The 15,557-nt window shown below is 34.0% G+C and overlaps 1 protein-coding gene across 2 annotated transcripts; it reads left to right on the forward strand.

The window, feature by feature from the left end:
• The first annotated feature begins 12,397 nt into the window (after window positions 1-12,397).
• Window positions 12,398-15,364, forward strand: LOC107409211 (outer envelope pore protein 16-3, chloroplastic/mitochondrial). 2 transcript variants are annotated; one of them, XM_048466098.2, is made up of 3 exons: window positions 12,398-12,556; window positions 13,428-13,787; window positions 14,928-15,066. In XM_048466098.2, exons 2-3 carry the CDS (start codon window positions 13,457-13,459, stop codon window positions 14,987-14,989), a joined length of 393 nt encoding a protein of 130 aa, XP_048322055.1. In that variant the 5' UTR covers window positions 12,398-12,556; window positions 13,428-13,456; the 3' UTR covers window positions 14,990-15,066. The 2 variants fall into 2 exon arrangements, with proteins under 2 accessions (XP_048322055.1, XP_048322054.1); XM_048466097.2 differs by having other exon boundaries at window positions 12,399-12,556; window positions 15,020-15,364.
• The last annotated feature ends 193 nt before the right edge of the window (window positions 15,365-15,557 follow it).

A 15,557-nucleotide genomic window follows, 5' to 3' on the forward strand; every position in this document is an offset into this window, starting at 1 on the left:
ACAAAATACAAATTATAGGTTATTAAATATAATTTTTAAGTAAATGCTACATGTATTAAATATATTACCGTACCTGAAACACCAATGGAAAACCTTTTAGGTCATAATACTGTGATTTATTCTTTACTGCACGTCCTCGTTCTCATTGCTGGAATGCATTGTGGAATGAGTTGATCGTCTCCTTGTAGCTCAGAATGCCCCAAGGGTAGGAATTAAATACGTCAAGATCAGCAACCAAATCAATGAATTTTTTATTTATTTGAACCGTCGGATCCATTCCTAGTACACCATGAACTAAGAAATATAGTAACGCAATTCTAACAGCATCCCAATCATCCACAAAAAGTGTATCCTTGAATAGTCGTTCCAGTTCGGTCGGTTTCAAGTCACTCCTGTCATCTAGCAACCTCGTGCGCAGCTCATTTCCTTTGGAAATTTGCATATCATACATCGAAGGGTACCTACAAAACTTTAACCCACTAATGAGTGCGAATTCCCACTTCGTAAACCGCACTGCAGATCCGCCGAAGTTAAACTCCAGTACTTCTGGATTGTTGGACACAACTTGTCTGCAAAGCAGGTGATGCACTACCTGACCAGAGAACCGGAGGTTCTTCATGTCAAGTAAGTGTCCAAAACATGTTTGTCTATACTTTTCCAGCTGCTCACTTGTGAGGACACTTGTAATTACTTTGTTCGCCTCTATTGGATTCCCGAATGAATGTGCCCTAACTTTATTTATATCGGCGTCCTGCAACATCCGTTCCTTTGGAGCATCGATGGGCTGCAAAATGAATTACATAAATGGAACTGACATCAACGATTTAATCATACCCTATTTTTCCACCCTAACTTGATAATAATAATTTCCAACTAAATCTTAAGACATATGGGTTCACATTTTTGCACAAGTGGTAATTACCGATGAAACCATCGGTAATCAACCTATAATGAACTAAAAAAAAGCCCGATGGCCTATCGGCAATTACCGATGGCCATCGGGTGAAGTTTTTCTTCAGTTTTCACATTCATGAATAAATACTGTCAGATGTCTTATCATTTACCGCACAAAATAACATAAATGAATATAAAACTTACCATATCAGATGGGGGAGAGGAAAGTGGAACGTGCCCTCGAAGTTTGTGCTTTCCGTCTCAGCTTTGGATTTCTGCCTAGTAGTTCGTCGATGCTTAGAGTCGGGTGCTGCTGTGCTACCACCGCGTCTCTTACTTTCCACCTTCTTAACTCCCTTCTTCGGTTGACGTCGCAAGTTCCTCTTTGGTGCCATTATAAAGTACAACCTACAAATGTACATTGACAACATTAATAAACTTTTATCTACCTTTAACAACATTGTCAACTATGTATACATACATGTATAAATATCCACAATCCTCAATTTCATACGCTCTCTTCCTAAGGATATTGTGCATGCCATCTACAAAACATTTACTGAACATTTACTGTATAGCAGTGTGCATGCCATCTAAATCTTTCTATCTTCTTCTTCTTTAATTTTTATTTTTTTCTTTTTTGGGGATAAAGTGTTTGTGTGTTTGCTTCTAGCTAACCATGTACCTAAAATTTTATGCATCGATCTTCTCTCTCTCTCTATATATATATATATATATACCTTTAGAAAGTACTAACTCTGGAATTCTCAACTTCAATTCTAATTAATCATAAAGTATTTTTCTCTTATCTCCATGTACTGATTTTTAGTAATAAATTACCCTAGCAAAAAGGAAGAAGAAAAAACTTAAAAGAAAAAAGAAGGTCTGAAAAGCAACTAAGATTTCTAATGCAGCTATAGTCTAAAGTGAGGTTTTAATAGAGCAACCCACAATTGTGGCCAATTATGATGCTACATGCAGAAGCAGATAAAGTGAAATATTGAAATGACTGGAGAGGAAGTAGTCAATTCACCCAAAATAGAAAAACAAGAAAGTGAAGTATAGAGGTGGAAGACTAGATAGAAGCGACGCAACAGACAGATTGTTATAAGCCAATCAAAAGCAGTCCTTAGACTGTATATATACATATCATATTCATGTTATATTTAATTATTTCTTACCATACAATATATGTCTAAAAAATGTGCACAGAAAGTTGCAGACTATAATCTGAACATATAGGTTAAGCTGGACTGCAACATGTCCACCACTTCTATATGAGTATGTCAACTAATGTAGCTACATCTCTTCCCCATACTGCTTGTGTTTAACCTGATTTGGTTGTAAAAGCTCAGACCTACCGACACCTATATATGCTATACAAATCATTCACTTCATATTTATTTTATCTGTTTACAAATCCAAAAAGAAATATAATTAGTTTCCTAAGGGTCAAGTACGTTTTTAAAAAAATTCTTCTTTTCAACCCACAAAAGCAGTTTTCTAGACAGAGTTTGAGTATCATGCACTAGTAAGATAACACCTTTAGCTTAAGGATTTAAACTTCGATCAGGGTAAAAATCCTTATATCCCTAAGTTGTAACAAATACATATATATAAATATATTATGTTTTTTTATTACAAACTAACATTATTACCTAACATTATTCTTCATCAAATTCATTGATTTCCCTGCCTTCATCCTTTATTGATTATCCATGCTCAGGGATGTCTGTCGATGGAACCGAAAAAAAAAATTTATAAAAATTTTAAAAAAAAAAGTAAAAACAACATGTCGTCTGGGTGTCGTTCATCCCAGATGACATGTCGTTCAATCCATTTTCAACCCTTGTCCGAGTCGACCCGAACCCACCTAAACCAGTCTCGACCCGATTCTTGACCTGGTTATTTCTTCCATCTCCGGCCACCGTTCAAGGCCAAACCGGTCCCATTTTTTTCCTCTCTTCATTTCCTACCAATGCCCAATATTAATCTATCCTAAAACCTAGGTTATAATCACTTCCATACGAAAACGTAAATCTTCAAAAATTTCACATTTTAAACCGGTTCTCAAACACTAAACAGAAATCACAAGTTTCAATGTCTCATTGTACTAAATTTGTAAGTATTTAACGGTAAGGTAAGGCAACAAATAAACACAAAAAATAAAAATAAAAACCCACACTCCACGGCAACGAAAGAAATAAACACAAAGACAAATCCACATAAAAACAACCCACACCGGTCCCACGGCAACAAATAAACAAAAATATTCAACCAATTACCTCGGACAGTGCTGAGATGAGATCCTAATGTTTGGCTTTTCCAAGGCAACTTTGGTTTGGTTTTTTGTATTTGTGTGTTCGTGTAAAGCCGTTTGTTTGGTTTTTTGTATCTGTATGTTCGTGTAAAGACGTTTAGAAAAAGTTGATTTTTGTTTGGTTTCAAAAAGAAGAGGATATGTAAGTAATTTTTTTTGTTTGAAGGTTACAAGGGATATTGAGGGGTAGAACAAAAAAGATATCAAGTGAGGGGGCAAAATTCATTAACCTCGGTCTTATGAGGGTATTGGTCCAAATTCCCCTTAAATTTATATATAGTTTTAAGGGGGATTTGGCCCACTGCATTTGTTTTAAAAGGTTTAATGAAAAATACCTCTGTTTCTTTAAACCTTTTTTATCTATCCACATTTTTTTCAATATTCCAACTCTACCCTCACCCTATAAATTACATACAATTTCTTTCTTCCTCTTACCAGTATCCCACCTACCACATTTCCTATCTAATTTCCCTCCCCTCCCCTCTCTCTCTCTCTCTCTCTCTCTCTATTTCTGATCTATTTTTTTGTTATTTTATTTGATATTTCTTTTGCTCCATTCCATTTCCTTTTCTTTCTTCTCCACATGATTCTTTTCCCTCTCACTCTCACTTTCTCTAGGATCCTTTTCCCTCTTACAATAGGAGCTCTTAAATTCTACCAACAACTTCTTCCTTCTCTCGGCGACCTTTCTTTCTCATCTTCGCAGCTTCGATTATCTACAGAACTTATTAGTAGGGCAAACGGTGATCGGAACCTGTGCCATGTCAACACAACCCCTTTTTGCAATCTTCCCTTAAACCTATCCTCATTCACGGTACGTGTTCTTAGAAAATATAACAAACCAACCATAGCAGGTAAGCATTGCCTTTCTCCCTTCATCCCTTTTCGACCTTTTTCTATTTAGAAATTCTGGTCTAATTTATACATTGAATGCATGAATAAGGAGATAGTATTATGTTTTAGGATTCCATCATTATCATTAAGCTGTTAACTAGAACATGTTTTTTGCCAATGGTTATATGGAAAGCTTTGGTGCGGCAGAGGTGAGGATTTTTCTTCTGGAAGTTTAGCATGTCATTCTTTACAATGACCCACTAACAAAAATTTTCATCAAATGTTAAAAAGTTAACCAAATCTTTTTTCATTAGTTTTCGTTAGATTATCACTTTGGACCTGGACTTCCAATTAATTTATGCTGGCACTTCAGACCTAGAATTCATTAGTGGATATGTTTCATAACAGGGTCCTATAGAGTTGGTAGCTAATTTTCTTCTGTTCAAGTGTTTAATTGACCAAATTTCATATTCATTATGTGCTCTTTTTTATATTTTCTTTTTAATGCTCATTCTTGATGTGATTTCTTGAACAAGCTATTGGTACTTTAAAGAGGCATAATGAATTAAAGAAATTGTTTTCCCTATAAAGTGGATACACTAGTCAAACAGAAGAAGAATTTGTGAAAGAACTAAAACCCTAAGCAGCCTTACAAGAAAATACATTTTTCATTACTGTTATTATGATAATTAGTGTTATTTATTAAATCTGATTTCCATGTTCTGTGAGGGTTTTGTGTTCCTCAAAAGGTGTCATTTACATATATTCTATACAGGGGAAAGATGGGCGCATCACTTCACAGGTCTTCAAAAGGACAGGTAATACAGTTAAAACCTCCATACCTTATGGTAAAATTTGTTTTCAAAATGTTTTTATTTTGCTTTTATCTTGTGAATACACTTATTTATATGGTTAAAACTGACACTAACTTTTGTAGCTTGTGCATGTATGTTTCATTCTAATATAAAGAGAAATCTACCTCTTATTTTGTACATGTACTTTATCTTATTTTCTGTTTCTCTTGGTTATTTATTAGCGTGCATTTCTTCCTCCATATTCGAAGTACAATTTGTTTGTAACTTATCTCCTGTATTCACTGTCTTTTTAGTGTTTACTCGTTGAAATTTATCTTTTAAGCATATCTTGATTTTACAGCCCTTTTTGGCATGTTTGGATATGGAGGACCTATTGCATCTATGCATTTAGGTAGGTATAAGTTGCTTAATTTGTGTCCTCATTTTGATTGAATATTTCTAAATGTTTAGTTTTACCTTTTTCACTTCTTTGCCCTATTCTAGGCATGCTCTTGTTTCTTCGAAGACAAAGAATTCCTAGAAGAATGCTTGATGTAATGTCTTGAAGTAACACATTAGAATACATTTTTCTAGTTGAGTTGTTGAAGAACTTTTTATTTTTCCTTTTTTACTTAATCATTCTTTCCTATTGTCTGATAATATTAATTTTAAAAGTCAAGACATTCATCCTTTTTTTTTATTGATAATTTAAGTTTCTTCCAATGAGTTATGGGTGCATTACACTTTATGTGATTAAAAATAACCTCAATACGTTGTCTTCTGAGGTTCCTACACGAGCTACTATAATTGGCTACTGCACAAAATATCATATGCATGATTGTGGTATATATTCATACATAGGCATAACAACATTATTATTTTTGTGAAATGATACTCTTTTAAGTTCTTTTTCTTTCTGTCCCCCTAATTCATATTTATCTGTATAATCTTGTCTACTTTTAAATAAATAGATTTGACATTAGCAGGAAGGTTTAGTGAAATCCTTTAATGAGTACATAGAAGAAGGACTTAAGCAGATAACCTTGAAGAACTATACAAGAAAATTTATGTTGTTGTCTGTGCTGATCCCACAGTGAAGAAATCTGATAAGGAACCACCCAAGGGCACTATAAACGTTTATGGTACACTTCCCTGTCACCTTTTTGATTAAAAATTCAAAACTCACCACTTATTGGTGGAACATTTTCCAAGACTTTACAATTTTTTATGCCTATTTTAATTTTTGGTTGCAAACCCCATTTTAGGTCATTTCCTTGTTTTTTTGTTTTTTTTTTTTCTTTTTATTGTGAGCAAAGACTAAAAGAACCATAATAATGGTAGTGAACATAGAAATGATAAAAATAAACAATAAGCATCCCACTTACTATTTCATTCTTGTTAAAACTACATGTTTTCTTAAAGCTTAAATTTTTGATGTTGATAATTATTTAATGTTAACTGGTCTTATGTTTGAATGTGCTTAACCTTATATAATGTTGTCTAGCAAAGAAAATATTTAGTTTAAATCCTAAGCCAATATCTACATATGTAATTTTGTCTAACATATATGTTGTACTTGGGAAGTGGAGTGAGAAAATGGGAGTGAGGAAAGTTGAAGCTAAAAAGTTGAAGCTCTGAAATTTGGCTTCTCATTCTAAAGGGGAACTAGAGAAGTAATAGAACTCGACTACAAAAACTATTGTCAAATATTTGTTAAGGCTGCTGAGTGTTTGCACTGATGCCTTTTAATGTTTTCTCCAAAATAGTTTTGTCCTACAAACAATTGGAATTCTGAAGTTGTTGTTAATTAGATTTTCTATTTCTATTCTTCAAGTTTTTGAGTCCACTTTCAACTGTTCCTTTGGTAGCTTTAGTTGGATTTGGGCTCTACGAGTTAAGTTTTCCTGGGGTAAGTGTTATTTTGCAGCATTAATCATGGTTTACGAAGTGAATTGTTTAGTGATATTGTTTTCAGTGCCTTTCTTTGAGTTCTATGAATGAGTTTTTCGATTTAAAGTATTTGCATTCATACCGCTTCATAACACTTAACATCCAATGTAAATGCACTTTGTTTTTCCTTTTCTTTTTTTGTATCATCATGCATTTTTATTTCTATTTTTATTTATATCATTATTATTACTTTAATATCTTTTATTCAAGTAAATTATTCTTGTGTCAAAGAGATACTTCACAAAAATTGTTCTCCGTTTTCTTTGTTGATATTTTTTGTATTCATCACCTTCTAATTTAGTCATTTCTCATGCATGTTTATTGATTTAAACAGTCCATTGGGGCTTTCATTTATTGATTTAACTCAAACTCCAGTTATGATGTTGTGGAATCATTTCCCTTTGCACTTCATGTTAAAAGATGCAATGATAGGTTAACGTATGATAATAATAGAAAACTATGGGAGTTGTGTAAGGAAGACATTTTATGTGAGTTCCTCGGTTTGGCTGCAGATCAATTATGCTTTTTGGAAGTTAGCCACCACTATATTATCTATTGTATTGACAAATACACACACATTAAGGGGGAAAAAGCCAAAAAAAAAAGTATTAGAAAACAGGCAAAATCACAATGAATGTAAAATAAGGTGTTCATATGAAAAAACGAGTAAACCAATTGAAATTGCACAAATAGATATCAACATTTACATGCACTTCAAAATTTAGATGTTGCTTTTCCTCATTTCATCGTTAGCCAAACTGAAAAATTTAGATGTTCTAAATTTTAGAGGTCTATTTGGTTCCTATATTGGTCAAAGTAGTGCAATAGTATTATTACCTATATTCTTCTTGTTCAGTTCATATTTGCTGACCTTCAAATTAAGGTCAACATTGTGTTCCTTTCATTGTTGTATATTTGTAAATTCTACACACAGGGAGTTGGCATTCTGATCTCTGACTTGGTTGGAACGATTAATGGATCCTCATTATCTGTGTAACAATGTTCAAATTAATCTATGCTTTAGGTTTCTACTTTATTTTACCGAACCACAGAATTTCCACCTTTTATCTAAGAACCTTTTGTCTCCTGAGCACTTAATAACTAGTTTTTTAGGATTTTATAAATTAAGCAATTTATTTGTCACATGTTCTGAAACATTGTTAATTTTAAAGAAATGCTCAATACTCCTTGCTATTTGTTATGTGGGATGAACTTTTTTCTCTTTAGGGTGAAAGGAACTAGTGGAAGATTATTCACTCAATTGTATTTGTGTTGTCAGCATATTATGATATGATGAAGCTCTTTCACTTTATGTTTCTATTCAAAATTTTAAGGAGCACAAGGACCACAGCTGTTGTGGTTTGGATTATTGGTAGGTCCATGGTAGGAGCCGCATTTGATGATTATTATCTTCTTGGGGACATATTAAATGTTTTATATGAGAAGTCCACTTGCTGTTGATGTATTGTGATATCTAAATATCCACAGTTATAGTCTTTAGTAACCTTTTAATGCTTTTATTATGTGATTACTGTGTTTAATATTATATTGGTTGATATTATATTGGTTTTGTTATAATGTAGTAGTTTTTTTTCCTTACGTTAGAAGGCATGGTCTGCTATAATTATCATGAGGAGGAAAGGCAATACTAGAGTTTGTAATGTTTTTGAGCTGTTTTGTTTGCAGACATGATTGAAGAATTAATCAACAAGGGGTATGAACGTCGAAATAAAGCAGCTGCAATGCAAACTTCTGTTACTAATTGGTTGGAAAATATCATGCAAAAGCGCTCAAATAATGGTAGAGGCTTAAGTGTTATTCCATGAACTTATACGAGTTTCAAATTGTTGGCTATGGCGTGTTCGTTGGAGTAGTCAACTTAGAAAATAAGACGTGCTCATGCAAGGAATTCGACATTGATGGATTTCCTTGTGTCCATGCAATTGCAGCATGTAAGCATCAACATATTTCTCCATATATCCTTTGTTCAGCACATTACTCAGTTGCCTCACTCCGTGACGCATATTCAAAAACCATATATCTACTTAGAGATAAATGTCAGTGGCATGCTCGAGATGATGTCATAAACCAGCTTATACTTCCACTTAAGATTGGCAAACAATCAGGAAGACCAAGAAAGAAGAGGATTCAATCTCAAGGAGAGGAGCGTCTTCAATATAGATGCGGGAGATGCAAACAGATTGGTCACAACAGCCGATCATGCTCGGCCGTTGTATCTCTTGATAGCACTACCAACCAACAGCACCATTCAACTGAAGGACCATAAATTGCTCTACGCTATATTAAGAAAATGGGGGCATGTTATGCGATATGCATGTGTTATGCAATGTAGTAAGGAATGCAATTAGTAGCTCAACTGCTAACATGTGTTTTGGCATAATAGACGTTGGTTTTATGTGTTGTTTTGTTGGCAAAGTCATCTGCTATTGTGTTTTTAAAATATCATTCTGTGTTCAGTTTTTTTATAGGTTTCTTATTGTTTCATGGATGCTATTACTACCAAATGGTAATTACCGATGCATCGTCGGTAATTGATATTTGTCCACCATCTTAAAAGAATCACCACAATTCCATCCAATAACTTTAATCGTGTGTGTTTCCACCAAGAGTAAGATAAATCTAGCTTTATTAATGATAAATGTTGGCAAAGTAAGAGAAAAAATGACATTAATAAGTGAAAGCATTCAATTTGTAGTTGCTGAAAAAATTAACGTAGGTTTCATCAATAATTACCGAAACACCTATGGTAATCACATTTTACCAATTTTTTGGCCGCCACAAGTCCCCTAATGTGTGTTAAATGCAAAAATATACAAACTATACATTTTTCAATGATTCTAAAGAGAAAAAATTCCAAAAGTTCTGAAAAAGTTCTCAAATTGACACAAAAATTTGATTACTTGCTGAAAAAATTATCATATGTTTCATCAGTAATTACCAAACCCCTATGGTAATCACATTTTATCAATTTTTTGGTCCCCAAAAGTCCCCTAATGTGTGTTAAATGAAAAAACATGCAAAATATATATTTTTCAATGATACTAAAAAGAAAAAATCCCAAAGGTTCTGAAAAAGTTCTCAAATTGGCATAAAAATTTGATTACCGTAGGACCTTTGGTGATTATTGATGAAACCTACGGTAATCAGTTTGTAGTTGCTTAAAAAATTACAGTAGGTTTCATCGGTAACTACTGAAACCCCTATAGTAATCACATTTTACCCATTTTTTTGCCCCCACAAGTCCCGTAATATGTGTTAAATGCAAAAACATGCAAAATATACATTCTTCAATGATCCTAAAGAGAAAAAACCCCAAAAGTTTTTAAAAAGTTCTTAAATTGGCACAAAAATTTTATTACTGTAGGGCCTTTGGTAATTACCGATGAAACCTACGGTAATCAATTTGTAGTTGCTGGAAATATTACTGTAGGTTTTATCGGTAATTACCGAAACCCCTATAGTAATCATATTTTACTAATTTTTTGGCCCCCACAAGTCCTGTAATGTGTGTTAAATGCAAAAACATGAAAAATGTATATTTTTCAATGATTTTAAAGAGAAAAAACCCCAAAAGTTCTGAAAAAGTTCTCAAATTGGCACAAAAATTTGAAATTACTGTAGGTTTCATCGGTAATTACCGAAACCCCTATGGTAATCACATTTTACCAATTATTTGGCCCTCACAAGTCCCGTAATATGTGTTAAATACAAAAACATGCAAAATATACATTTTTCAATGATCCTAAAAGAAAAAACCCCAAAAGTTCTAAAAAATTTCTCAAATTAGCACAAAAATTTGATTACCGTAGGGTTTTCGATAATTAACGATGAAACCTACAGTAATCAATTTGTAGTTGCTGGAAAAATTACTGTAGGTTTCATCAGTAATTACCGAAACCCCTATGGTTATCACATTTTACCAATTTTTTGGCCCCCACAAGTCCCCTAATGTGTGTTAAATGCAACAACATGCAAAATATACATTCTTCAATGATTTTAAGGAGAAAAAATCCCAAAAGTTTTAAAAAAGTTCTCAAATTGGCACAAAAATTTGATTACCGTAGGGCCTTCGGTAATTACCGATGAAACCTACGGTAATCAATTTGTAGTTACTGGAAAAATTATCGTAGGTTTCATCGGTAATTACTGAAACCTCTATGGTTATCACATTTTATCAATTTTTTGGCCTCCACAAGTCCTCTAATGTGTGTTAAATGTAACAACATGCAAAATATACATTTTTCAATGATTCTAAGGAGAAAAAATCTCGAAAGTTCTAAAAAAGTTCTCAAATTGGTACAAAAAGTGACCTAACATTGTTTGATCTAATGAGACACAAAGAGATATATATATATATATATATATATATATCATGTATAGAGTGTTGAGCCTCTGCTCAAGCCCACTTGCCCAAGCTCAATTGAGATTTCAATATAAAATTAATTGGTTCTAGATTGAAACCTTTCTTGGACTAAGATAAGTGTGCTTGGGCAAAGGTTGTAAACTCTCTACAAATGGTATTGTCTGATGGATGGACTAATGAATTGAATGATGGTAGGCCATATGGTGATCCGGATGGAGGAAAATTCTACGATTGACTGTCAAAACTTGGTGATAGAAATTTGTGCAAATGTGGAGACTCCTTAATAAACCACGTACAACTTCTCTCTCTCTAACCAATGTCCCACCTCCCACACTTCAAATCCAATTTTCCTCTTTCTCTTACCAGTAACCCTTTAGTTTAACAGCTTTGCCCCAATTATTTTCAGCTATCAGCTTTGTAAAAATAGAGGCTCGCATGGTGAAGAGCAAGAAGAAGATGAGATATTGGAAGTTTCCAAAACTCCTGTGTTAATATAGGCAAGTGCAGCACATGCTTCCTTATCCCACGCGACCCTACTCTATACACACTCTTCTTTTGCTCTTCCTTCTATAAGAGTTGTCAAACTTGCTATTGGCTTTGCTTCGACATTTTCTCTCTGTCTATCTCTGAGATTCTTCAATGGTGTCCACTTTCGTCTCACTTCCAAGACCTTTAATATGCAAACCCAACTCTCCTTCTTTCTCTAACCAGTGATTATTATTTGGTAATAAGCACTTGAAAATTATTGCCTTCGAATTTTTGGTTTACTTATCATTTATGTTTGACTGGCTTGTTTGCTATGGATAGGCTCGAAAAGAAACTCATTGAGAATCTCTGCAATTTCTAAGAAATGGGAACCCGCTAAGGTGTTTTTCAATTTTGTTTAGTGGAATACAAGACGCACGGGAAAATAAAATAAGGATATGGAAGTCATTTATAATTTTTTTAAGGTAAGAATAGATATTAAAGGGTAAAATAAAAAAGATCCAGAAAATATGGATAAATATCCTTAACCGTCTTTAAAGAGTGGTATTGGGCCAAATTCTCCTAATTTTAAACTACTCTGAAAGCCAAAACAAAATTATTCCTCCATTGTTTTAATTCACATTGATTAAATATAATAAATCTGGATCTGGACCTATTTGTAGTTTGGGCCAAAACTAACCCAATCAGGCCCATGAAGTATTTTCTTGGTTTGGGCCTTTTGGGAGTCAACCGAGAAAATAGAAATGGAGGAGGACAATACGGTCAATGCGAAAACGAAACGAGGCACACAGCTGAAATCGGATTTTTGCAGGCTTGAACCAGCTTCAGCAGCAGCAGCAGCAGCAGGAGCATTATTTTCCACTGAGAAGTCTGTTGTGTATTTCAGCCCCCAAGGTACTTCTTTTTCATTCTTCTTCATTTGCAATTTGTGTATGTAATCTTATAATATATTTTCTTCCTTCATTGACGATTTGATCTGCATGCTTTACCCTACTATTTTCTCGAATATCCTCGGTTTTGAAAAATTGATCCTTTGGGCGCTGCCCAAATGACAGGAAATTTGTAGCTATCTAGGTCTTGTGGGAAATTTTTCTTTTCGTTTTTTTCTGTTTCTGAGAATTGTCATTGATTTTTTTCTGTATAGAATTTACAATTAAAAAAAAATATTAAAAAAACTGCTTTGATTTTTGTTCTTTTTGTTCTTTTTTTTCTTTTTTTTTCATACATGACGAACAGTTTCTTTATTAGTTGTGATTTAGGTCCCCTTCTTTTTCCATTTCTGATGCAGTGGAATTTGGCAGCTTTATGATTTTTATTGTGTTCTGTATTTGGGAAATTGATTCCACCCCCCCCCCCCCCCCCCGGGGCGCCACCCCCCGGCCTCTCTTAAATGCTTAGTTTGGTTCGATGGAAAATTTTGTTTAGGGAAATTAGATTTGGGTTTATAGAAAATATTATATTAGAAGCTAATTGAATAGGCATTATGTATGTTCTTAAATCCTTGGCACAATAACCCTTAATATAGATGGAGATTTGAATAAGTTTAAAGCCTTATAAAAATTATATGCCTAATGACAACTGTTGGAATGAAATGCCAAAAGAAAGTGTCACTTGTAATGTTTGCCTTGCATATAACATGGATCGATGCTTGAGATATTATTCTCGCATGGTCATTTGCCTTTCTGAGAAATAGGGTCTAAGTTCTCATACACACACACACACACATATATATAATATACATTTTTTCGTTGTTTCTTTTCTGCAGATTAGGCAGTAACCAGTTAGTGGAAAACCATGGACCCTGCAGAACGAAGGTACTTGGAGGATGATGATACACCTACTATGAAAACAATTAAAGGTGCTACTACAGGTTTAGTTACTGGAACCATTTTTGGGACCATTGTGGCTACTTGGTATGATGTGCCTCGTGTAGAGAGAAGTGTTGCTCTTCCAGGGCTGATAAGGACCCTGAAGATGATGGGTAACTACGGGGTGACATTTGCTGCAATAGGGGGAGTGTACATTGGTGTTGAGCAGCTCTTGCAGCATTATAGGATGAAAAGAGACTTTATTAATGGAGCTGTTGGTGGTTTCGTTGCTGGATCAACCATTCTAGGTTACAAAGGTAAGAATTTGATTAGATGCCTATGTTGAATGCGTTTTTATTTTTGTTGGAGAGTGGTAACATGCAATGTGACGATTGATGTGGCTTTCTAAGAACTAAATGCTATTTAGGATATATTATCTTGTTTACAAACAATGACTTAATTTCTATTGTTAGGCTACCAATGGAAGTATATTTTATGCCACTACAAGAACAAATCAGTAACTAGCTAGGGGGTTAGTCTCAGGGGGTTTGTGAATGATTGAAATGCTCTATAACTTATTAGTATAACTTTTGTGTAGACTGGTATGCTGTAGATAGATGATTTACATACACAATAACTACGAAATTTATTTTCAAAACTTGCAGCCTTATTTTTATTAAAAAAATTTAACCTGGTATCTGCAACTGTTAGTAATGCGATCAAAATGCTATATCCTTTTGTGATGTCTGTATTTCGCAATTTATATATATGAATTTTTGTGCTCCAGATGTACCATGAGATACAAATTAACTGCAGTTTGATTCTTTTTTGAGCTTTCTGTCGCTGTTGCCTATGGTATTTTATTCAATAGTGGACTTGAACAGTCTCCCTGAGTTATGCGAGAGAGAAATTTTGCATAACGAATCATATTTATCTGGAAGCAGATAGACATACAAGTGACTGATACCAAGGAGATACCCTTAATAAATCTTAGATTTGGGAAGATAGACGCATACATAGTGCTGATTGGTGGAACTTCGTTTCTTGTATCATATAACTTGTCCTACTTCTTAGGGCTATACAGTGAAGAAAAGATAGCATATCTGGTGCTATCATTGATATTTGTGTGTCAGTTATATACTAATTAACCTAATCTTTTAACTAGATCTCCAGGATCATGATCAGTTTGTTTTGGCGATAAATGGGCTTTTAATTTGCTTATCAAAACTGTTGTTACGTGCTCAAACTGTTGCTGAAATTATACAGACTAACTATTTGTAAGGCACTAGGGTGGATGCAATATAATCATATAGTTCCATTCCATGTACGTGTCTCAGAATTGCACCATAGGCACCAATCTCTATCAGCTCATAGTCCATTTGAATGAGCAGTAGATTCCCCATATACTTGATCTTCTGACCTACTATGTGAGTTTGATACCCTGTTTCATTTAACAGGCATCATAATTTCGATTCTGGACTTATGTTTGATAATGCAAGCTGGAATTATGTCCTTTTAAGTTGTATTGATTGGTTAGGCCATCTCACAGGAAAGAGCATTTCAACTGCAATTGCTGCTGGATCAGCCTTGGCAGTCACTTCTTCACTGATCGACAGTGGGGGTCAGACTACAAGAATTGACACCGGCAAGGAGTATTACCCTTACACCACCAAGAAAAGACCGACAGCTGATTCATAATTTATTGATGCCGCTGGTAAAGAAAAGGATCATTGCAAGCTAATAGAAGAGAATCGGTTGTTGTTTCCTGAACTGTCTGTATTTTGAGAGATGTAATCATACTCTTGATTCTGTTTCCGTGCCTGTTTGGATTAAAGTTTTTAGAGCATGAATGGATTTGTTGGAAATAAATATGCTTGTCATTTCATCAAAGTTATTTTTGGTGTAACTATGCATCTGACATTGGAACCATTAATTTTGGAGGGTTCTTGTTTTTTTTTTTTTTTTTTTTTGGGGGGGGTGATTTGATTTTTTCAAAGATAAAGCTGGATTGGAATCAGAAAAGGACATGTCATTGTGATTCAACTTAGAAATAAAGAGAATAGGGATTTTCTTGGCGGTGGGAAAAT

The sequence above is a fragment of the Ziziphus jujuba genome, chromosome 11, assembly GCF_031755915.1.
Source record: "Ziziphus jujuba cultivar Dongzao chromosome 11, ASM3175591v1".
Lineage (NCBI taxonomy): Eukaryota > Viridiplantae > Streptophyta > Magnoliopsida > Rosales > Rhamnaceae > Ziziphus > Ziziphus jujuba.

Excerpts from the sequence above, each read along its gene's own strand:
- LOC107409211 (XM_048466097.2), top strand. The coding sequence starts at position 13,457 with ATGGACCCTGCAGAACGAAGGTACTTGGAGGATGATGATACACCTACT. Across the intron at positions 13,788-15,019 it reads AACCATTCTAGGTTACAAAG|GAAAGAGCATTTCAACTGCA; the intron begins GTAAGAATTTGA and ends GCCATCTCACAG.